Source organism: Helicoverpa armigera, chromosome 1, assembly GCF_030705265.1.
Source record: "Helicoverpa armigera isolate CAAS_96S chromosome 1, ASM3070526v1, whole genome shotgun sequence".
In the NCBI taxonomy this organism is placed as follows: domain Eukaryota; kingdom Metazoa; phylum Arthropoda; class Insecta; order Lepidoptera; family Noctuidae; genus Helicoverpa; species Helicoverpa armigera.
Window position 1 is genome coordinate 14,023,403 of NC_087120.1, and position 25,670 is coordinate 14,049,072.

The following is a 25,670-nucleotide window of genomic DNA, read 5'->3' on the forward strand; positions in this document are numbered from 1 at the left end:
TTTATTGGATTTTTATTTCATTAAAACACATTTAATTCTTTCCTTTCGATAACTATGAAATTGAAATCTAGTTACATTGTTGGGCGCTAGATGGGGCCGTTGTCGCCGTAGCCACACAACGCGGCCGGGCTGCTCGACGACACTCAGTTCATCATTTTAGTTTATCCGTCCGGGTTTCCCCGGATTTGTCCTAGTTTACAAGGTGCGTCTGGGGAGCATCCGGCTCCGGGACGGGTTTGAATTGTTGTCCGGGTAAAAGCAGACTAAAAAGTCCGGGGTTTCGATCAGATCCCGTTCCCATAATGTATGTAGCTACTTCATATTTTTAAAAATTGCACCCTCCAATCCCTGCCCTTCTATGTTTTGACTTACAAAAATTGCCGCTCGTACTTCTATTGTTTAATTTTTTGATCGTTTTATTACTTTGCTACATCAGCGCCAGTCAATAATTACAATTGGACGGTAAATACTATAAATCCCATATAATAAGGGCACGAGATGCTCGGCACAAAGCGTACAAAAATCTACAAAAAAATGGAATCACCCCCGTGCGCTATACAAATAAAACGATTGCCAATGATACAATATTTACAGTTAAATGTTTATTATGGTCTCGTTTGAAAGCCTATACTTTTAGTTACGGCGCTATGCTTGTCATCAAATCTGTGACCCCTAAAAGAAGCCCTGAGAAATTGAGGACAAGTCTCGAAAATTTTTGCCTGAAGTAAAAACTTGACATTCAGGTGAATGGTCAAAATTTAACATGTTTTTTCTTAAGTGCGTAGGTGTTGGTGTGGTATAGGTAGGTACTCGTGGAAAAGCAGTAAACCATTATCCCAAACTAAAAAAAATCGCGGTCGCTCCGCTCGCTACCTCTTCTCAGCATGAACCTACCAAATTCTTGACTAGGTATTCGTAGATTAGAGGAAAATTATTAATTTTAGTTAATAGTTCCTTCATGTTGTATTTTTACAACAAACTTACAAAAAAATTTACGCTCGCGCCCTCACTGCTACGAAAGAGGCTTTAATTTTTTTTCTTTCATGTTGAGTAAAATATAAGAAGTCGTGGTGGCATAGTGTAGTAATAAAACAGCAGCAGGCACAGGCAGCGGTGTCAATATCAACGGCACAAATCGATCGACAAAACAAGAAGATTTACGGCCAGTTTCTTCATCAAAAGTTAAAGTAATGTCTAAAGTAAAAGTAACGGTCAAATTCGTTTTTTCAAGGCTAAAGTGACAGAAAAACTAATAGAAAAATTGAATTTGACCGTTACTTTTACTTTAGACATTACTTTAGCTATAACTTTAACTCTTACTTTTGATGAAGAAACTGGCCGTTAGAGAGCGTTCGGTAGTGTTATAGGTAGTGTTCCTTGGATGGGTGACCTAATCTAACTCACTCTAAATTTTTCCGACTTCAGAAAGCAACTTGTAAGTATTTTAAACATGATTTAATTTTTTTTAAGTATGTAAGTAAGTAGTCCGGACAGTATCAAAATAATGAATAAAACCTTACAAATGAAAAAGTTTCTAACTACACTACAGTACCTACAAAATCATAAATACAAAAAGGTGCAGTCTCAGACGTTAGGTAGATAGAGGTAATTACCGTGTATTGTACCCACCTGAAAGGAGAAAATAAATAAAAAAACCGCTGCAGTAAAAAAAAAACCGCTTGTCATTCAAATTCAGGCAACATTAGCGTCAAAAGAGATATCCGCAGCTCGCAGAGCACGTGAATTAACCCTAAGTCTAAAATATGAGATGTGTCTGTGTCAAGGACAACCACTTCTTGTACGCCGGCTATTCAGCTGCCAAATGAATGTCTCTTATTAGGTGATTGTGTTAGGTATACGGTATGCCTATCTATGTAGATGGTTGTTCGCTGTGAAACCGGCCAATTACGTATCGGCACATTTACGACTCTACGTCAGCCACGGTCCTACAATCCCGTGTGTCGATAACCTCATGCAAGTACTACCACCAAGTCAAGATACCTTATTGATTTCTCATACACGTCATGCAAGCATGGTACTATTCATTCAGCAACAACCGAAAATACACTGATTTGTGATTGATTACTTACCTACTTACCTATTTAAATGATCAGCAAAATATAAGTAGGTACCGTTTACCGTATAGGTAGAGGTACCTACCGTAGTATAGGTTCAGTGTTCCAGTGTTGACAATTTTTTTTCTGCCAGGTCGTGTTTTTAATGTCTTTGAATTAGAAATCGGATTATTTTTTTCGCAAATGGGACATAGTAAAAAAATAGGTAAGTACCTAGGTACAGAAGTTCTAAAAGGTACCTATATTATTTTTTTCTTAGCACGCGCAGTGAACTCTTTTTTAGTTTGAGGACTTAAAAAGAAGGTTAGGTAGGTAGTTAGTTAAGGAGGCATACAAAGAAAGGACGGCCTATATAAAAAAGTATTTTTTTCTAAATGTTTCACAATAAACAGCAATTGACAACTTATCTAACACTTCTTGCTTATCTGGGCCACTCGCCCACGTTTTCTCACTTACCTACTTGAATTACCTAATGAAAGCTTTACCTGCATTAAAATTCTAGGTCTATAATGTCAACCAGAAGGTATAGGTACCACCACGGAGGGTGCTCGAATAGGGTGCTGGAATTTCGAGATTCGAGGTCGGTTCTAAATTGAGGGGCAGAACGCTGAAGGGCGCCAAATCGCTCATCTTATGTAAATAGCAGGAAGTGGAGTGTTAAAACTAATTTGATCTGAGCTAATAGGTAATAATTTGTCTAAGCAACCAAAAACCTACGTACATCTTTATGTAAGTACCTAATTGTAAAAATTCATAACTTAACTTTTCAAGTGCACCGGCTAAATAACCTACATGGCCAGGGTTTGAAATGGTTTTCATTCATGTGGGCATCCTAAGCTTACAAAAGTTACAAACCAATGAGATCAATAAAAAAAACTTGATAAAATTACGCGATACCTATTATTAAAAATATACACATAGAGGTAGGTACTAAGGTACATAGTACATTAATATGAGGAGCTTGTTCGTGGCTAAATAGGTACTTAACAACCGCACGGGGATCGATCATAATATCATGGCAAACACACATGCTTGGGTTGCTCAGTGGATGGGTGGCCATCTTGTGATGACGAGTTTCTCCGTGTTTGTGTTTCGGAGGGCACGATAGAGACGCGGCTCTATATTGGAACATCGTCGTCGTTACGGGTAATCAGAAGCCAGAAAGTCTACTAGCTTTGCCATGGGGCTTGCCCGGGTGACCGAGTTGTGGAGGTCAGATGGCAGTCGGTCTATGTAAAACACTGGTGCTCGGCTGCATCCGTTCTGGAAAGGAAATAGAAAGGCAATGACCATCATACACCCTCGTCGGTTTTCAAAGGGTGGAGATGGATTTTTTTGGATATGGATGTATGTGTACCTAGTTCGGCAAAACAAGATCTTATTGTAGTAATAAAGCAGAAGTCGGTATGATGGCGGTCTCTCTAAACTCCAAACAGTACACCTAGGGCTGCCATCCGTCCGGGTTTCGAGGCCGTCCAGGGGCCGTCCGGGCGGGGTTTCAAGAAGTGTCCGGGGAAAACTCGGACACTTTTCATGTAAGGAAGCACCTCATTGAATTTAAGTAGGTATATGTTAATAGTAAATGGATTACAAATTAGGTATTATTTTGTTAAAAAAAATCGTACTCGTTCGGGGAAAAAATGCGATTTACGCCAAATGTCCGGGTTTCTTTAATGTTTGTCCGGGTTTGGCGAAATTCGAGATGGCAGCCCTAAGTACACCACGTGCGCCTTGGCGGCAACCGCGTTGCCGTGGAGACGCGCGGGCGGGTCGCGGGCGTCGGAGCCCCTCTTGCTCCGCCCGCTCACAGAGTCCCCGCGCCTCACCGCCCGCCGACCACCGACCGGCGACCGACCGAAGAACGAACGGAACTCTGCTCAGTTCTCGCTCGCTATCGTTACACGCGCGCACCGGTTTATTCCGTGTGCCCATTTTTCATCGTACTATAAACGCCGGTTGAGGACCGAGTTTCCGTAGCTGATACCGAACTATTTAACATCTCAACATGGACGGTGACATGTCCCAGGGTGCTTCCGGCGACGTCTCCCCCATTTACGAAGATAGGTAAGAGTTTATTTTTAAAATGCGAATCTTATTGGCGAGTTATTATGTAGGTAGCTCGGAGAATGCTTTAGGTCTAAAACTTTACAACGAGGAACTTTAACTATGTAATCAACAGGTAGTTTTGATTATTTTGTTACTAAATATCGTTATTAGAAATCACTGCTGCAGGTAAGTACTGCTGTCACAACATTAGGGTTTTTCTTAAGAAGATTCATATACTTACCTATATATCCCATGGGAAATTAAATTGGTAGGTAAGTGCCGCCTACCTCTCTTTATATCAAACAGGTAGGAAGGTAGTGTAAGTTTTACTTTTACTCTACCTGATAGGTAGATGTTGTAATAATTACATGTGAAGTTAATGACACTAACTTGCTCGATTCAATTCGGTAGATAGGTAAGTACCTACTTACTCGAAGAATTTCTTTAAATAACTCAACACAATGAACTGCGGTACACCTAGATATCTATTATTGGTGGTATGTACGCTGGGGTTACCTAAAGGGCCACCTATTTACCTTTAGATAAGATCCAGTTCTATTATTTCCAATGAGTGAGTAAAAGCCGCTTGTCATTCCACTCTGCCAACGCTGGTCCAAACAAGGAAAACTTGTTGATATAATTTTATAACCGAATCTGTGACTTCAATGTTCTAACTTATAGTGCAGTCATTGAAGCATTATTGTTACGATTTTTTTTACTGTGAACCGATTTGCATGAAATTTTGGAATTAGGTTCATCTTACCCTTAACTTCAAAAGTGAATATGATTTGAACTCCGCCACCCCCCCTGGGGGTGGTTGCCACCCCTTCTTTGGGGTGAATATTTTTTTTGCAAAATAAGCTCGGATATCGATAGAAGACCTAATTTTAAGCAAAAGTTGTCTTTAAAGTTTAAAAAAAAATCCAATACTTTTCAAGTTATTGGCAATTGAAAATTCGCAATTTTTTCACGTTTTTCATCGGTTTTTTGCAAATATCTCCAAAAATATAGGTTTTATCGAAAATTTATAAAGAACAAAATTGTAGCAGGTAAAACAACGAACAATTTGTTTTTTTAAAAAAGGTCCTAAGTGCAATATTAAGCTAGATATTAAAGATCAAAGCCGTTTTTTATTTTGTCTGAAATTTAATCGTTGTGGTCAATGCCATGTAGCGGCAAGTAGATGCATTTTATACATTCTAATACAAATGGGTTTTGTAGTGCTTGAAATAAGCTTTAAGATGAGCACTATTAAAAGTCTTTTGCACGTAAAATAAGTGACCTGTATTGCAAATAAGGGGAGCATCTTATATTTTTTCCTTTAAATCAATGGGTTACATAAGTGCCATTTCCACCAAAATTAAAATTAATCGTATTCCGCCTAGGATTAACTTTATTATGAAGAGTTTGATAGATAGTATCAGTTTGGCTGCTTCAGGACAGATATTTTTCAAAAAAGTCACGATTAACGAAAAGAACAAAATTTCAAATTAAAGAAAAACCCACTTGTTTTTCATAATATCTCAAAAATTACGACAGATACGTATAAAAGTGTACTGATAAAAAAATTAGGTATTTTTCTGACAAACAATTTGGTTTATTTGTTTTTTCTGTCGAACAAAAATTGACGGAGATATGATTGTTTAAAGAGCGCTTGGCAGCGCAATCACAGCCTCTCTTAAGCCCTTTAACCCTTCACCGTTTTAGAAAAAAGTTCTTTACTATATATTGCAGTGATGGATGTTGTAGCTCTCTTAATTACTTTTACAGTGGTTTTTTTATAAATTGTGATAGCATGAAAATTCAAGGAGTTACGGTCCAAAAACTTGTCATATTTTTTTCTACTTAGTAACTGAAAACTTCGGAGTGTCAATATTTGGAGCAATGTGAAAGTAGGCAATATAATAAAGAGTCACAACTATTGTAATGTGTATATATGTCACCGGAAAATAATAAAACTCGTAAATTGATCAACTTTCTAACATAATAAATGGCATAAACTACGTCGATTAAATTTCAGACAAAATAAAAAACGGCTTTGATCTTTAATATCTAGCTTAATATTGCACTTAGGACCTTTTATAAAAAAAACAAATTGTTCGTTGTTTTACCTGTTACAATTTTGTTCTTTATAAATTTCCGATAAAATCTATATTTTTGGAGATATTTGCAAAAAACCGATGAAAAACGTGAAAAAATTGCGAATTTTCAATTGCCAATAACTTGAAAAGTATTGGATTTTTTTTTAAACTTTAAAGACAACTTTTGCTTAAAATTAGGTCTTCTATCGATATCCGAGGTTATTTTGCAAAAAAAATATTCACCCCAAAGAAGGGGTGTCAACCACCCCCAGGGGGGGTGGCGGAGTTCAAATCATATTCACTTTTGAAGTTAAGGGTAAGATGAACCTAATTCCAAAATTTCATGCAAATCGGTTCACAGTAAAAAAATTCGGAGGTTGGACCGTATTTTTCGCTTCAATGACTGCACTATTATCTCAATTATTTTATGTCGGTAGGTTCAAGCTACGACTCACTATCAATCAACGAATGTTGGACTTGCTTTCTTGGGCAAATGTACACAAGAAGCCGTCCCAATTGATAACTTATCTTTTTCATTTATTTGTTGTTGGATATTTAATGAAAAAATTCTAATAGCAACATTGTGTGGATCCATTTGGTAGCATATTTCGTGTTACCTCTTCCAATAGGAACTTCTTTACTTGCATTACATAGGTGCTGCTGATGTCCAATCGTGTTGTACTTATCTTTAGCAATTCTTGACCAACAAAAGTATCGATTCGATATATTTATGAACAACGAAGCATTTTTTAAAACTGCAGTGCCTGTTCGAAAACTGAACACTCAACTAGCAAAAGTATTATCAATATTACCTTCACCATTCAACCATTTTCAGTTATCAAATCGCGGATTTGACCAATGGGCTGTATGTATAGTATTGTTCTCCCTTGGCGAAAGAGTGGGGATCGCTTTGCGCACTGTACACATATAAGGCAATAAACCAATAAATCGCTTCTGCGAAGGTGAAGGTCAGGGCTCAATATCCCTGCCCGATGATTATACACGACTGTTTATGGTTTAGGTATCTAGTGTTATATTAAATGGTGCAAATCACCCTTAGGGTAGGTTGCATTATTATTTAACTCGCCGTGAAATTGCCTACCATTGATTTGTCCAAATGATCCTATCAGCTAACATGTAATCCGAAAGTAGCTGAACAACGTTACATTCGGAGTGGCTGAATAACGTTACATTCAAAGTAGCTGAACAACGTTACATTCGAAGTAGCTGCTGAATAACGTTACATTCACAGTAGCTGAACAACGTAACATTCACAGTATCTGAACAACGTAACATTCAAAGTAGCTGAACAACGTTACATTCGAAGTAGCTGAACAACGTTACATTCACAGTAGCTGAACAACGTTACATTCGAAGTAGCTGAACAACGTTACATTCACAGTAGCTGAACAACGTTACATTCACAGTAGCTGAACAACGTAACATTCACAGTAGCTGAACAACGTTACATTCGAAGTAGCTGAACGTTACATGCAGTGACGACAAAAAGTTTGGGAGAACTATGCTACTTTTAAATATAACGTTGATCAGCATTTTTTTTTTAATAAAAGACCGCTTAAGTTATTTTTCAAATTGGGCAAGCCTTTAAGCGGGTGCGCGGACGCGCTTCACCCTAAAGACATACAATTACTGGCACGTACGTTCTCTTAAGAAAAGCTCACGGTCTACGTACCTAATGAGCACGCTGCCTGTCGCCAATTGCTTGTATTTTACATTGAACCAATGATAACCAATCATATTTGTATTTTATGTATGGTCACGCAAATATACTTTGATTACTTCTATCTCGAAGACTGCACACTTTCGTGGTAGTATTAGTTACGGTGATTCTCATAGATTGAACCCTGAATTAAGTTTGTCACTTCCGAGGATAGCGGCTATCGTAGCCGCTATCCTCGGAATTCTACCTTTAGAGAGTTGAAATTTTCACATATGATGTATTTCTGTTGCCGCTATAACAACAAATACTGAAAACTAAAATAAAATAAATATTTTGGGGGCTCCCATTAGCCCCCATACAACAAACGTGATTTTTTTGCAATTTTTTGCTCGATATCGATAACGACAACAGGTAGATGCTTGAAATATTCACAGAATATGGAATGTACTATAAATCTATACTAATATTATAAAGAGGAAAGCTTTGTTTGTTTGGTTGTAATGGATAAAATCAAAAACTTCTGGACCGATTTTAAATATTCTTTCGCCATTAGAAAGCTATATTATCTGCGAGTAACATAGGCTATATTTTATCCCGGTGCGGGGGCAGTAGCTCCCACGGGACGCGGGTGAAACCGCGGGAAAACGGCTCGTGTATTATAATTATGAAACGTTTTATCCCTTGGTGTGCGAGTCCGACTCGCACTTGGCCGGTTTTTTAGTAAGGACTCGTACCTAGCTAAGTAAGAATGGTTTTTATTATTGGAGTCATTATGCAAACAAATATGCCCGATTCTGTAGGCAGTCGCGAACCGTACTTAATAATTCATGATGATGATACCCGATGGTGACCTAGTAAAGGGGCTACAAATCGATATTTTGCCGTATTTGATACATGCATAGATACTTTGGGAGATGTTATGTGGCAAGATCTCATTCTTTAATCTATAGCCTAAGTGATTGTTTACTCAAAGATAATATCCACAACACTACACACGTGACATTGACTTTTTAAACTTACTTGTTTAGTTTTTCAGTACGACTCATTGCAAAAGCAAGCATTATAGCAAAACTAGCTTTTGCCCGCGACTTCGTTCGCATGGAATAGTGACTTCCGGCATATTTTTGGTTTGACCAATAGATGGCGCTATATGTCCGGAATAAATTTTATTTTTTATTTTTATATATATTTTTTTAATAAAATCTATCCTATGTCCTTTCTCAAGTTCCAAACTATGTCTGTACCAAATTTCACACAAATCGGTTCAGTAGTTTAGGCGTGAAGAAAAGACAGACAGACAGACAGAGTTACTTTCACATTTATAATATTAGTTAGGATTGCAAACGAATAACGGAACTCTCGACAAGTTTTTGATTCATCTGTGAATAAAACATGTTTGTCATGTAGCTGTCCATTTTGCATGACTTGATGCTAATCCTACAAAAACAGGGTTCGGCGAAAGATTGTAAATGGGTGTACATAGTAATTGAACAGTATCGTTTGCAGGCACAGAAACTGTTGTTTGTTGACCTACTTCGCGAAGGTACACTTGTAATTCAGCATTTCGAATGAAGTTATGTACTTGTAGGTATTTATTGTGATTTTCTAGCCCGTGTTTACCGTGATAAGGATTTAATAGTGCATACGCCTTAATAATGCAAAATGTAAGGAGCAGCTTCAATATTTTTAAATGCAAAAATGTTTTAGGATTTTGGAATATGTAAAATGTTTTTTGACGTCCTTTGACAAGATTGTGGGCAGCAAGGATTTTGATGTTGGCAGCAAATTCTAATAAGCTAAAGTAAATATGTTATTGGAATAACAGTAATATATGGTAGTCATGTTATTTATTAGAATAATACCGGCCGGAGTAAGTAGTTCCCTCAGGGAGGGGTAATACCGCGGGAAGAAGCTACAGTATTCATATAACATATGTACAAATTTAGGCCCTTTGACACCTGCACTAAAATATGCAGATATATTTATGCCATCGCTGCAGTGTTAGTTTTACGCTACATAATCTGAGATAACAAGAGCTAACAGGACTCTGCTCGATTACTTACACTAACTGACTGTACACATGCATATCCTCGGGGAGAGGGGCTCCGTTAACGAGCTGCGTAGGGTCGGCGAATCAAAAATATTGTTTGATTGCTCCTCGAATAGGTCACAGGGCTGAACTGGATGCGAGTTAGATATTGTTAAATAAATTATAAGAAGTATAAGAATTATAGGAAGGAAAAGGAATTTTAACATAACGACTAAATAACCCCTCTTTAATCTTAGGGCGACGCGCCCTGTTTTCAACGCAGCACAACGTCCCGCGCCTCTTTATGAACTGACTCACAATAATTCACGTTACACAAGCGGTTCTCTTGCCCCACGAATTAGCTTGAGCTTCCTCAGACAGTCAAAACCGATCAAGTGCGAACTGAATCCCGTTTCCCAATCATCATCTTCCAAAACAATTTTCCTCCTCCTTATCCCAATTTTATTTGGATCAGCGGAGCATATTTTCTCCTTCCATATTCTTCTGTCTGTCTAAAATGATTTTGGGTAATTCACTCTCTTTTCGCAGTCTTTTCTCTGTCATCATCTCCCATACCTTCATAGTATTAAATTTCAATTTATGTACAGAATAAAACCAAACTTGTCATGAGTTTGTGTTAGACGACATAACATCGTGATAATAAAAAGCTGACTTTTGTTTGCGACCCTGCATGATGTACCCGCATATATTATGCTTAGGAATGGGGATCTGTATCTATAGTGCGAAAGGTCTAGATATAACTTTACTGGTGAGATACTGATAGATGGAGAAATGATAGACAGAAATAATATTCTGCACGCTGATCCCAAATAAATTTAGACTAAGAGGAGTTTTAGTAGGGTTTCGAGACCCAATATGGTAGAAATGGATTCGTCAAGATCATTTTCACTAAAACTAAAAGACACAAAAATCCTGACAGCGTGGGAGGGATGTAACATTAGGCGCGAAGATATATGATTTGTAGAAGACGTATTCTACTGTAGGGCTCTAAAAGCCATTCGCCATCTTTTAAAAACCTATTTAAAAAAGTTTTGTATTCAGTTATAATTATGAAAGTCATTATTCGAAATATATTTATAAGAGTTTTTAAGCTCAATACGGGTAATACAATCAAGCTCAATAAATAGGTAGCAGCATAACATTAAATTTTAGCAATGTCTTAATGCTCATTGGACGTTAATGGGTATTGAGAGGGGCGAAAGCTACGTTTGTTAGGTTAGGGGTGACACCCCTGATGTTTGGCAACTGTTGCTCCCGGTCTAAATTTGATGATTTATACACCGCTAGCTAGATAGGTAAGAAATTCATAAACATATGAAAGGTGAATCCGAAATGAGATGATTCAAGTAGCTCCAATACAAATTACTATAGTCCATGCCTTTGCAAATCATTCCTTTTTGACATTTTATTACAATATATACCTGCAATACTGAATGTTTCTTTATTTAAATGTCCCTAGAAATTAAAGTTCCACTAATTACTGCTACTCCTACACAAATACTCTCCCAGACCTACCCTAAATTAATGGTAGCGAGTATACAATATTTGAAGTCTTATGATCACAGACCAAAGTTCCAGAGTGAAGTTGCGGGCATTGCGACTAAGATTTAAAGCTTAAAGGTGAACAACAGCAAAACCAAAAATGACTAGCCGGCATGCCTCTACCAGGCTGCTCCGATTTCCTGTACCTTGGTTAAGTCAAAGTGGCGGTGAGGATAGGGACGTAACGCATCGGGTCAATGCTGGATGAAGTGGCGATAGGTAACTATGTAGCAATACTTGTTACTCACGCATGCCCCTCAAAATATGAAAGTATGGAGAGGCAGAGGTAGATTGAGAAAAATATGGATTAACTATATGAAAGAGGGCATGACAGAAGAAAATAGAAGCAAATAATATATTGTTCCGACTCCAAAGAATATGGGAGCAGGGCAGAAAGATCACGGATGTTTTTCTGCCGTAAAAATCTAAAGCAAATCCACCGTACGTAGGGACGGTGGTCAGTTTTGTATGTTTTATGATAAAAACTAAATGAAATGAGGCATCACGTTTTTTTTTGAGTCGTAATCAAACCTCGAGTTGCTTTGTCTCTGGGTCCCAAATACGGAATCAAAACCTATGGTGCGGTTTCATCTTGTTTGTCTATTCGGGTTTTGAGCGAAAGCTTTGCGTTACACATTTATAACCAGTACATTTATTTATAATAATAATAATATAAGCATACCGATGCTAAAAGGGTTGATGCAAAAATCTCAATCGTGACCCTCTATAGCAACTGCGGTTGGCTGCGGCGTGGTATTCATTCTTACTCATTAACCTCTATGTCGCGACTTCATGCCGGAACTATGCAATGCCCTATGCCCTTTCACAGGCTTTTCAGGGCACTATACCACCAGACATATACTGTGCTACGTTGGTATGGATGCTTTAGATATCAACACATACAACGGATTCTACTAAGATATATTTTCATTATGGAAGGATTTATGTGTTATGAAAGCGTGCTATGGATACGTGCTGTTTCTATGAGATGTATAACGATCTGATACTAAAGAAATTAATTTTACCTATATACCGTAAAAAAATCTGCACCATCTTTTTACTGTTATTATAACTTGCCATGCTATTTTCGATATCCGTGTGATTTAGTGGGGGCTCGTGTATGACGCGTGTATTAAACAACTAACCGTTGCAAGTAACTTTTTTCGTACTCATAATTCACTCACAAATAAAGGGTTCAACGAGTTTACGAAATGCATTGCAGAGAAAGTCTGAGTTTGCTTTCAGAAAGTCTGTTGTTGTAAGGCAAGGGGGCGAGAGGCGGCGAACGGCACGTGTTTGGCGCGTGGACTGGCCTGACACAAGTATCCAATCAGAGCACCTGCTACGCATCCTTACGAATTCGTCTATTACTCATAATTTTAATGCATTAAGCACAATATTTAATCAACCCTTATATCCACGTTTTGGTGCATAAGTACCATTTTAATGTTACTTATGCACCAAAACGTACTCGTTGCTCTGTACTGTATCTGTCGGATCCGAACTTTTATGGCTAAAGTTGAAGTTCCAAGAAATGAATCGGCACATTCTTTAATCTATTTGAAACGTTCATCTCATCAGGTGCATAACGTATCAGTTTCGTTTCGGAATGTGTTCTTTTGTCGCCGCTGTGCAATAAATTCAGACTGGTTTCAAACAATAAGCGCTCAATAAGAACACGATATCGCATAGGTACTCTTTGCGATAATTACGGTCAGTATTTCGCGCCTATGTGGCGCCTTAAACATAATGCAGTTTCTCGTGTTTTTCCAGAGTTGTTATTGTGTTCAAACCGATTCAACTGAATGTAAGAACAATATCCTGGCAACGGATGCCAAACTGAATGATGAACAAAATTATTGTCATATCCCGGAGAATGGTGGTGGTGGTACCCCCCGGTTTTTTTTTTTTTTTGAATGGCATCTCGCAGTTCAGCCTAGGAGGCTGTTGACTACTTAACCGGTCAAATCCCTGTGGATGGATGCCTAGAGTTTAAGGCCTCCAGCCAGGAGCAAAAAAGCTTACAAACTAAGCGACTGCGCTAAGGGCACCCCTTGTGGGGTACGAGCCTCGGCTTAGGGCGTCGCTGACTAACAGCAAGGGACAGGCTGGATCATGATGCCAGGGGCAAAAAAGCTTACAAACTAAGCGACTGCGCTAAGGGCACCCCCTGTGGGGTACGAGCCTCGGCTTAGGGCGTCGCTGACTTACAGCAAGGGACAGACTGGATCATGATTTAAGGGGCGTTTTAACTTTAACGCTCAGCTACGCAGGCTGGCTAAGCAAGGGTCGGGGAGTTTGAATTTCTACGCGTACGCGTACCTCGGCGGCGAGGTTTCGGATATTTCCGCTTGTGTATGTGTTTCCTAATCGTGCTTGTTTCCCTACGGCTCTCTTGGAGCACTGTGATGGGGTCGTCAGAAAGGGTCAGGGTATGTCTTGGCCGGCGACAGAGATATATATATATATATATATATTTTTTTTTTCCTTTCCTTTCCTATGCCATTTATTCATGGGTTTCTATATGGCCGATGGGGCCGAAAAGTGCTGGAGTGCGACCACGGACTAGCAAGCGCAGCGTAGCTTGCTAGTCCGTGGTCGCACTCCAGCGTGGACGCGTAGTACGTCCACCAACAAGGTGGACAGACGACCTTATAAAGGTCGCCGGAAGACGCTGGATGCAGGTCGCCTCCAACAGGTATCTGTGGAGATCTAAGGGGGAGGCCTATGTTCAGCAGTGGACGTCCTATGGCTGAGATGATGATGATGCCGAGGAATCTGGCCAACAAAAATCGGGCTGTGGTGATGACCGCCTGACAATCAACAGCGTCAAGTGCCTCAATTACTGTGGCAAAGTTTTTTAGAAGCCTGGTTAAAAGTTTTGTTTTGGGTTTTACTTAACGCTGCGCAATCTCTGAATGTCGCTGGCTGTATTCATATGTTGTGCACAATTCATAAGAATCTAATATACTTAATGATCATGAAGTGCATGTTGTAATGGTTCAAAAATGAGGCAATTGACGCAAGGCGCTGTAGTCATAACTCTGTCTGATCGTGTGCGGGCGCGCCGTGTCAGGTATCCGCATACGTTGTCATCGCCTCGGCGGCACAACTCTGTTGTGCTTGTGTTACCAGTTAAATTATCTATGGGTGCGCTTATACATATCAAGTTTTCCGATTTTTTTTAACATAAGTAACTTGATAGAATTTGCGACACTACCTAATAAATCCGATCTTTCAGTCTATGCATTCAGTGGCACCGTCTTCCTTCGGCAGTGTAGCTTTCTTCACTAATTGAGCCCTCAATGAGAGAGACTGCCACTCTTACTTAGTAGCAAAAACATCAACTGAATGCTCTTGAAAAGAAATATTTTTACTTAGCGGCAAAATATTCAACCGAATGCTCTTCAAACGAAATTCTTTATAGGATCTTTGGTTCGTCTACAAACACTTATTGGAGTACAAATTGTAGCTAGGAAACTTCTGCACTTAGAGGAAGGTTAACTTAAGTGGTACGGTTAGCGAAAAAAGCTGGTTAGTTTTGGCGGCTCGTCGTTGATATCACTATCTCAAAAATACTTCCTTCAGTCCCTCTGGCCTGTGGTTATAATTTATACTTGCCTTGCTACTGCCTGATCCACCGAACTTCAAACCTTCCTTGGACCTCTACGAACATCAAACAACACCCACAAAAGAAAGCCAAATCGGCGCAGTGGACGAATGGAGACTGATAATGCCCCATTTATTATATACTAGCTGTTGCCCGCAACTTCGTCTGCGTGGGCAAGTTTCATACAAACTTTCATCCCCTATTTTATCCCCTTGGGGGTAGAATTGATCAAAATCCTTTCTTAGCGGATGCCTACGTCATAACATCTACCTGCATGCCAAATTTCAGCCCGATCCGTCCAGTGGTTTCAGCTGTGCGTTGATAGATCACTATGTCAGTCAGTCAGTCAGTCACCTTTGAGTTTTATATATTTAGATATATTTATGTTATGGACCATGTGATTAATTCGGGCATTATTTATAATGCCCCGAGCATTATGAATAATGTCTAGCTTTATCGGGCCAAGTGATAAATAACTATCTTAACTTCATTATTTATCACATTGCACGGGCATTATTATATTGCTACATGATAGTTGGGCAATTTGATAATAAAGCTATATTTTATGCGGTGCGAGGGTGGCAGTTGTTCTAATAAATAAATCCTGTAACTTGCTACATATTTTATGATTATTGTTTTAAATTATATGTTCTATTTTAATGGGAAATTATAAGTCTAGCCATAAAATTATTAATTGGACAATTGTCATCTAATTTACTAACTCGGTCTCGTTTTTCTTGATCTCATTTTTCTTGGATCGTTTTTTTTTATGGTAGAATTTAATTTGGATTCAAAACATTGTATTAAAATCTGAACTTAGTGACGAAAACGAATCGCTGCAAAACCGACTCCACGTAGTCTTGTCTGCCCTACCCCTAGAGTGCAATTCAAAACCGCGTAGGCGCGGAGGGGCGAGGCGGCCTGCGAGCTGAGGCGCAGGTAGTTTTAATGCTCGCCGCCGCGGCTGAGGCTGGCCGGCTGAGCCAGCCAGCAAGCCGAAGCGACGATAAGCTCGCATGGGACCGCCGGAGCCCCGCAGCGCCGGAGCCGTGACAGAAGCCATGCTTGCTGCATGTTGCATGCTTACTTCCATGCTCTGTCAATTGATATGGGATGTGTTATATTTTAAACGTACTGAGTAAAAAAATTAGAAGCTAAATTAATATATTTTATGATGTCATTTAATAGTATTTCAGAAGTTTACTTTAGTTTAGCATGCTACAAAGGACAATGCCTAAAAACGTCCCCACCCACCAACAGACTTGAAAGTAGTGTCATTGGATGCGCCTCATTTAATAGATCATTTCTTATTCTGGTGACACATTCCAAAAGTATGGGGTTTAGGAACTATAAGACAATTTAGTATCCTTAATAATCAATTAACTTCAAGTTTGTTAACCAATTACTCAGAGTTGGGTGGACCGATTTTGATTATTTTTGTTTTAATGCAAAGAATCTATCTCAAAGTTAGTCTAATGAAATTTTCATCAAGATCTTTTAAGCAGTTTTTTAGTTATCATCGGTTAAAATAATCGGTATGAAGAGGCAATGTAGGATGTCGTGAGGACACCACCACCACCAACAGACTTAAAACTAGTGTCATCGGAAGCGCCTTCTTTGTTAGTTGGGTGTCGGTGGTTAGTCCGATATAATTATATCGGACTAACGTTGGGACACCTTCTTTGCATTAAAACGAAAATAATCAAAATCGGTCCACGCAACTCCGAGTAATTGTTTAACAAACTTGACGTTTATTGATTATTAAGGATATTAAAATGTCGTGTATTTCCAAAACCCCATACATTTGGAGTAAATCGTTTTGATAATCATGATCTATCGAAGGATGCGCTTCCGATGACACTAGTTTCAAGTCTGTTGGTGGGTGGGGACAGGGTCCATACAAAATCCGGCATTGTCCTTTAATTGTGGCTGACTTAGTAATTTAGAAGGCAACATACATTTTTGGGGGCGAGTAATGATATTAAAAAGAAGCCTGTTTAAATAGCACCCTATTTTAATTATATTTATTAACAGAAAATATATATTGACAGAAAATAATTTTTAAATGTTAATTATGCCAAATAATGGGTCCGATCGCTTAAACTTTAGTTTATTTTGTTTTATAATAATAAGTCATTTGTATAAAACAAAGATATTATGTTGTAAATTTTTTGTTTTAAATTTAATTATATTTTATGTTATATTTTTAATATGACTTTCCTTAACTTTTAAATGCAAAAACTAGTGGATTTTTAAGGCTGATTATTTAAGTGGTTTAATATTTAGTTTATTTTAAGTTAAATGTCAATAACAATAAAAAAAATGAAATTAAATATGTTTGTATTAATTACTTTGCCCAAAAGGTCACGGGCAATATGTATAGTGCCCGGTCAATTTGATTATTTGAATAATTATTATCAAATTGCACTCTCATATTGGGCATTATTCATAATGATCGGGCATTATGTATACTGCCCAATTTATCACTTGGTCCATAACATAGACATACTTGTTTATTGTGAAAATGTATTCATGATAATAACAACATGGTTTTCAGCAACACACTGTCAGTCTGTCAGTAAAATTACTACAATATTAATTGTAATCGAAAATGGCTATAACTATACCTTCAGTCTTGGGTAGGTAGCCTGATAAGGCGTTTGACCTTATTGCGTGCATAGACGTTAACATGAGCAAATACATAATATGTTGCGTTTTTTGTACAACTCTCTGTGATGGATACATGACTATCTTTTGAGGGGTATCGAGTTCTGCCGATGCATACCAGTACCAATATACTACTACGTATGTGTTGTTTCACCATCTTTCTTCCTCAGGGAACTACTCCCCTCCCCCTCTGCTCCCCGGCGTATATCTATGTTATTTTGTTGTATCTGTATTTTGATGCGACCGTTCGGGCGTTTGCGCGTGACCAAACAACAAACATACACAAAGACAAACAGATACACACTGACACAAATTTCGCCTTTATTAGTGGGATTGGTGCTTATACCTATGTAGATCTAGTCTTGATCGTGCCGTGGCTGAAACTGTTAAATACTTACTATTTCACTTTTTAATAAGATAGGTAATACTAAAAACAGAGCTTGCATAAATAGCGTTGTGCGCGTCGTTACTAACGATATGACTGATCTTTAAATTAATTGAAGTACGTAGTCTAGACGTTCATTTCCTTCTCGCGTTCGTTGACTCCTTGCTAGAAGTATGTTGGTACACATATCATTAAATAGCTACTTTTGTCTGTAAATTAGGTTTCGCCTTGATACATCTGTTTGCCTTTGATTTGTAAGTTATTAGTTATTTATTTACTATCAAAAAGTTCAATACACAGGAACAAAGTCGTTTACATAGTGAGAGTTCTTTCTCATACTTACATAGTTACATTACGAGAAGCTGTTCTTGGTTTTGTAAGCTCTAAACTGGCTTCGAAAATTAACGTTTTATTTTCTGATTTCTAATAGCAGCAGGTTTATTGTGCTATATATGGTACTCTTTTAACAAGCCTTGGTTGCCATAAAAATTACAGATTTCTAAGAAATATTTTACGAGCCAGTGCAAAATAAGAAATAAAATACATATTATTTCTTTTCCCCATTCAATAACAGGATAACCTAATTAAAATGAATCTACGTACAAAACCATCTTGCGTTTCAGTCCGACTCGCATTTTGTCCGGTTTGTCTTACAATCAACAATGCGGTAACATCTACGGATAACCCATGCCAAATTACACTTGTAGTACAATACAAAGTCCCTGACCTTCGCGCTAACGGTCAGCCATAGCACCACTAGACGCGTTGAGGAAGGAACTCGCGGTAACTGATCCCACACTTTTGCAAGAAGTGGGGCCTCTATTTAGATTAGAGTCCACGTCTGGTGAAAGTTCTCATTACATTATTTTTTTTATTTCGTTTCAACATAGCCGTGTCTGCCTGCACCAAATCTATGTGGAAGGAAAATGGACTCTCGTCTTTAATTAATTATGACTCTTATGTATACAGGCAAGTAAAAAACGTAAACAAACAACCTAGTATTTTGTGGATACATCATTGTTATTCCTTCCCTAAGTATCTTTAACTTAGCCAAAAGAGAATGGGCAAGTTTCTATAGACCCTGGACATCTTCTTGGGTAGTCCTCTTCATATCCAGCCATCACATTCATACTCAAAAGCCAGCTTCCTCACAACATGACCATCAATTCTCGATAACATGACCACATAATGACGTACTAATAAATAAATGGAATAAAGGGTCATTATCTTCTAAGGAAAAATCCCACGTGCAATGTGCATGTCTTCATCTGCCTAGACAACATGACAATCAAATGACATCTCAGACCCACCAAATAACGGTGCAGGGGCGCGATTCTGCTAATTTTACTTAAGCGACATACGACCGAGATCCAATCACGATTCAATAACGATTGAAGCGTATGTTTTTATCCTTTTCTGTGAGTTAATAATTAATGAATCACATATATCAATCGAATACGATTGGTCTTATATTAGTAGCAGAATGTCCGCTATTGCGATTCAAATTTAATAAATTTTGACATTTTTGACATTAGCAGAATCTGGCCCCAGATCGAAGAGTTAACCTGATCAATCGATACGCGCAACTTTGACTTAGCTACGAGGTCTTGGTCTCAAAAAAGCCCACGTGCATTGTATTATTTGTATTACGTTAAAAACGGAATTATTATTCGTTGACAACCTGGCAGCGTATTATTATTATTGGCAACATCATTTATCGAATACCTACATTTTCGCGAAAATTAAATTGTTTGTTGGATTTCATTAAGAGACAATCCCAGCTATCGTTTTGGAAAAAAAACTGTTTTGGAATGTTTAGCAAAATTGCTATTTTTTTCGGGGGAAGATCTAAGACGTGGACCTAAACTAAGATCGCGTGACATTAGTTTTTATAACAGAGAGCGAAAATCTTTAAATGATGTGTTGAGTCGGCCGAGCTATGCTGGCGTGCTCTCCCCCGAGTCTGTGCGCTTTGACTCTTTGACACGTGTTGTTTATTCTGCACTACGCAGTCAACAAGATATGGTTTATTGTCCTGAGTGTTTTATCATGCACATAAATCCGTTGCGTTCTTCGTTGCGTTTCGTTGTGTCATGATAACAATATAAGAGAGCAGATTTTTTATTGCTCCATATAACATAAATAGGTAAGTACTTAGCTTCTTTATTATGATGAAAAATTATTTAACCCGCGAAAAATTTTGAAAGTTTTTTTTATATAATTATTTATCGTTTTTCTACTATTGATGCCTATGATTTGTTAATGATAGTAGTGCGTTTTAGTTGTAAAGCGCAAAGAGGCGGGGTGGGTGCATATCATCGTAGGGGCGAGGGGTGTGGCCGGCGTGCCATTGGTCCGGGCTGCTGATTCTTGCATAACGTTGCAAGGGTTGTTACCGCTATAGATAACATAACATAGCGATCATTGAGCTCGTTGATGCCAATATTCGCGTTTCTGTTATTATTAAAACAGTAGCTCTTCTTGACACTAGCTTTTCTGGTCTCAAAGAACACTGATAAAAACTACTAATTGCATAAAAACATATAATTTTTTGCTTAATCATTATAGGATTAACACTTGCAAGTAAAACTCCTTTAAATCTATTGCTGACTCTTTCATTGTCAACAAGATAAAAAGTGTTAGCAATAGATCTAAAGGACCTTTAATTTTAATGGATCCTTGTGCAACCGTAAAAGTAATATTTCATTATATGTTGTATGTAATTAGATACCTTTGTACCGTTTTCTAGAAACAATTTCGACAATACCCATCCACTGAATCGATCATTTGGCAACATTGGAACCCTTAATTATTTAGTTAAACATTATTGTTATTTCTCTCAAATTGCATATGATTAAACTTACTAGCAGTTGGCGGTTTCTCTTTAGTCCCGCTGTAACAACTTCCTGCACCTGGATAAAATATAGCCCGTGTTGTTCGGAGATGTCTAAGAGTGAATAAGTGTTTTTTTTTTTATCCAGCAGATCAGTTTTGGAGCCTTTACTTACAAAAAATCAACAAATATTTCCTATTCCCACAAAGGACTCCTTTTTTGCGGAGTCTCAATTCGTCGGAATTTCAAGGTCCGCGGGGATGTGTCGACCTAACTGTCGATGACGACGTTACTGAGGGCTGCGCCGGTGCCGGTGCCTCCAGAAATTACTTCAAATGCAATGTGATCGATGGCAAACAGCTTATAGAATGTTGCTATTTTCTGCACGACCATTGATATTGCAACACAAATATTGGTATTGATTTTGCTAAACATAGTTTCATTTCATATCATCATCATCTTCATTCGATAGGTATATTAATTAGCAAATTGCATCAAACATTTCATGCACTCCCTATAAAATTATTACTTTTCCCTTTTTGCCCCCTGGCTGGAGGCCTTAAATTCTAGGCTACTACAGGGAATTGTCCGTTTGAGCAGTCAACAGCCTACTAGGCTGAACTGTGAAATACCATTTAAAAAAAACCCACTACCAAGGAAAATCGGCCCTTTTTTAAGATTTTGGGGGAATTGGGCGGCGTGATGATCGCTTTCAATAAATTTTACTTTAATTTACTAATAGGTAGGTGATCCTGTCAGGATATCAGTTAAATTATCCAAGTAAGGGTATCTAATTTAGTGATCGAGTCCAACGTAAACCTGTACCTACGTAATTATTTATCTAAATTTTATTTTCACAGTTGTTTTTATATTTTGTACCTACGTGGCTGAAATCGACCAGTAAAATTAATTGTTATGATAAATTAAATTATTTGTGGCAACGTTAGTTAGAGGTCAAATTAGAGCTTGCGGGCTAAGCAGCTGGTGCAGTTCCGAGCCCTACACAATGGGACCGCCGAGAGTATGTTGTAATGTGTATTTTGGACATGAGGGGTTGTCTCCCCAGACCGACCGGTGCACAGCTGCCGTTGACGTTAGAAGAGCGTTAGATCCCCATTGCCAAATCCGTTGAATGAAGTTCAAATAAAAATAAAATATCGCTGCCAATGTTGATAGGCGCAGTATGGTCGATTCTAAAAATTGCAAGTTGATTTTTGCCAATTATATTATCCATTGTCATTAAGAATTTGGAAATAGTAGAATTTCGAATAAAAAAAATTAAGAGTGCTCCGTATAAAGAAGATAAGCAATATAAAAAGCATTTTTTTTATGTTTTTCGTTTCCTCATTGATGATCGCGTCACCGAATTCTGTCAATCTTTTTAACTTCATTCGACCATATTTCCATATTTCTCTTCTACTTTATCTACATGTTTTCTGACATGTTTGCTTTGAAGCTAAAGGGTATCTGAAGCTGAGGGTTCAATTAAGCCAATAAAGGAGGTTATTCTGATTTAATGGTAGCTCCTTCAATGTTAGGTACATATTTGCGCGGAGCGTATTGACACAGCTCACCGAATCTACCAAGGTGCAAGGGTGTGTCGACGCATATTGAGTCCCGCACTGAAGATATTATGGATATCCCGTCTGATCTCTTCCATCATCACTTGCCATGTCTTTGGGTTCTAAAATGGCTGGGCACCACGGCGCTGAGCTGCGAAAAGAGCAAGGCTGATAACGTTCTGGCATGCTGTGCCATGTAACATGTGATGTTATGGCAGAAAAGACCATGGTGTCCAAGGCAATCCACAGATTCGCCGCATTAATAGCGAAGCGAAGTTTCAATGGGAGTATCTAGGTGAAGGAATTCTATGTAGCGAGCCGGAATTTCACCAAGCTGCTTGGTAAACGCAGTAACGTGAAGAATAAGGCCTGAGTCTCACTCCCTCACAGCCAGCAGGCGGGCGCACTCAGTACCCAACTAGCAAAATTCTCCTATAGCAATTGACTAATAAGATTACACGCCTTATAGAAATCTAGTAGACGCATTAACTTAGGCCACTGATCCTGCTAAAGCATCTTTTAAGATGATTTGCACTACAAGTACTTTCGACCGTATAGTTTAGTTTTATAAATGTCAATAGGATTATTTTACACGACTCTTACTAGAGCAGTCAGTCAGGATCAGTCTTATAAATGCAAGTTATAAAAGTTATTAGCAAAGTGTGACTTTTGATCCGATAATCGCATTTAGTAAGATTGTTTTATCTTGTTAACGCCTTGTTTCATTCTTCTATAAGACATGCACTTCCTATAAATGCCACAGATAAAGCTGCTAGAGGTAAAGATATTATAGAACAATTTTATCTTAGTCGTGACCCTTGACGGATTCTTAGCAGCAAGCTAGCATAGCCTCTGATTTTTATAAGTAAGGAACCTTGAAACTTAAATATGGTGGCGTAGGTATGTCATGTAAGCGTCTTAACTTAGATTAAAAAGTCATATAAAGGTTCTGATAAATGCAATGTAATGGCGCCCTATGTAGGACAGGTATTTATTAATTTATTACTGAATTAACAAATAATGAAAATGTTAAATTTTGAAGGCGTATGAAGATATGTTTATTATCGTCTAACATTTAATCAATAAAATTATTTTCGCAAGTTGTGTAGGCACTCTTTACGAAACAGGCACACGACAAATGTTACATAATGACAAACCTTATTAAAATGTGACTTTACTTATATTTTGAAAATAAAAGAGGATTCAATGTCATGCACAAGCACAGTACAATGAATTAACGAAAAAAGAACGAATGATCGACTGAATGAATCTACTAATGATATTACGCTGATCACTGTAGGACCAATTACTCTAGTAGCGGCACGCGCCAGATCATAAAAGGACCAATCGCTCTTTTTGGATGCATTTACCGGATTTTTATAGGTCAAATATGTTTTGTTAAAGCACTTGATAAGGTAATTATAAAATCAAATAGCACTTTACCGGATTATAACAAAGCGACTATAGGGCGAAATAGTCCAATAAACTGCGCCCAAATGCGGCTATATTATCGTTTACAGGATTTCTATAGGATTAAAAAATACGTGCTCCTAGGATAATTACAGGGCTACATTTTGCTACTTGGGTAGTATGTAGGGTTTTTTTAAATTTATTGATGAAAAAAAAAATATCTGCTCTGTTTTCGGTATTTATAGCATTCTGCCCCGTACTTAGTGTTTTCTGCATTTGAAAAGCCCGCACTCACTCGAACAAAATAAGTGATTTATTCGTCTTCCATATTTATAAGTTTAAAGCTTATTCAGATATTCCACTGTTATCCCCTTCTGGGGTATTATCATCTGGTCCAAAACCTCTTGTTTAAGATTGTTGATAATTCTGACTCGTGCTAGCGGTTCCGTGAATGTGAAAGCATTGATTCTGACCTGCTCAATATATTCAACGTTACACATCGTGCTAGATTGGTAACTGGCACTGTGTATGTTGTCATTTGTACGCGTACGGTATTCGGCGGAATACTTAAATGGCGCGGTATCTCCTTTTGGCGATAACTCAAGTGGCGGTACATGAAAGAGTTTAACGCGAGAATTAACGTATTGAGAGTTTTTTCTGAAATATAATAAATGCAGCACTTGCAATAATGACATGCATCGCTGTCAGACTCGGACATATCGAATCACTACCAATACCAACCACAGAATTGACTCAAGTGAGCAAAGAACATTAGAAAGGCTTTCGTACACTGATTACGAAAGAATGCTCTTGCTCTAGCTCTATTTTCGTTTGCTGTAAATGGATAAGTCCAGCTTTCGTTTACACTAAAAGATTACGAAAGAATGCTCTTGCTCTAGCTCTATGCTCGTTTGCTGTAAATGGATAAGTCCAGCTTTCATTTACACTAAAAGATTACGAAATAATGCTCTTGCTCTAGCTCTATGCTCGTTTGCTGTAAATGGATAAGTCCAGCTTTCATTTACACTAAAAGATTACGAAATAATGCTCTTGCTCTAGCTCTATGCTCGTTTGCTGTAAATGGATAAGTCCAGCTTTCATTTACACTAAAAGATTACGAAATAATGCTCTTGCTCTAGCTCTATGCTCGTTTCCTGTAAATCCACTTTAAGACGAGGTTTAAAGAGTTTTTTAAAAGGAACCTTATTTGGTTTCTCCTTATTTATATTAGATACAAATTCTTCCTCATATTAATTAATAATTTGTGATATAAGCAAGTTCTATTCATTTGGGCTGTTCATATTAGGCAAAATTTTATTTTGGTAGAGTTACCTACCTGTAGAGTTACCTACCCCTTTCTGTTTTATGGGAACTTGAAGACCTTGTTTACCTAAAGCTCCTAGTAGTAGGGAGTTCCTACTTCTTTATAATTTTGATGATGATTCTTTGATAAGATAAATTGGTACTTACGCCCACGCCCAAGGTAGGTACTAGGTAGGTGTCTACTAGGTGCTCGCCAGCCGGGTCATTACATTCTTGTTGGGGTTGGGATTTAAAGCCTTAGGTAGTGTTTTAAGTTTACGTAACTACGTAGGTACTCCAAAAAATCTGCTAGCTTTTTCGGGTCAAGTGCCTAGGTAGGTATTAAAAATATTTAAATATGCCTGACCTTTGTAGGTACTAATGTATAAGTACCTAACAATCACCTATCAATTGACCTACCTAGGT

General features: G+C 38.0%; 1 protein-coding gene across 4 annotated transcripts in view; it reads left to right on the forward strand.

Moving 5' to 3' along the window:
* Imp (IGF-II mRNA-binding protein) overlaps positions 1-25,670 on the forward strand; it is a 69,758-nt gene that overhangs the window by 18,877 nt on the left and 25,211 nt on the right. For 2 of the 4 annotated variants that reach the window (XM_021339041.3, XM_021339044.3), the window contains exon 1: positions 3,936-4,139. The exons of the other annotated variants lie outside the window; for them this stretch is intronic. In XM_021339041.3, coding sequence (XP_021194716.1) covers positions 4,081-4,139 — 59 coding nt within the window. In that variant the 5' untranslated portion in view covers positions 3,936-4,080. Of the gene's footprint in view, positions 1-3,935; positions 4,140-25,670 lie in introns of those variants that run through there. 4 annotated transcript variants of the gene reach the window in all.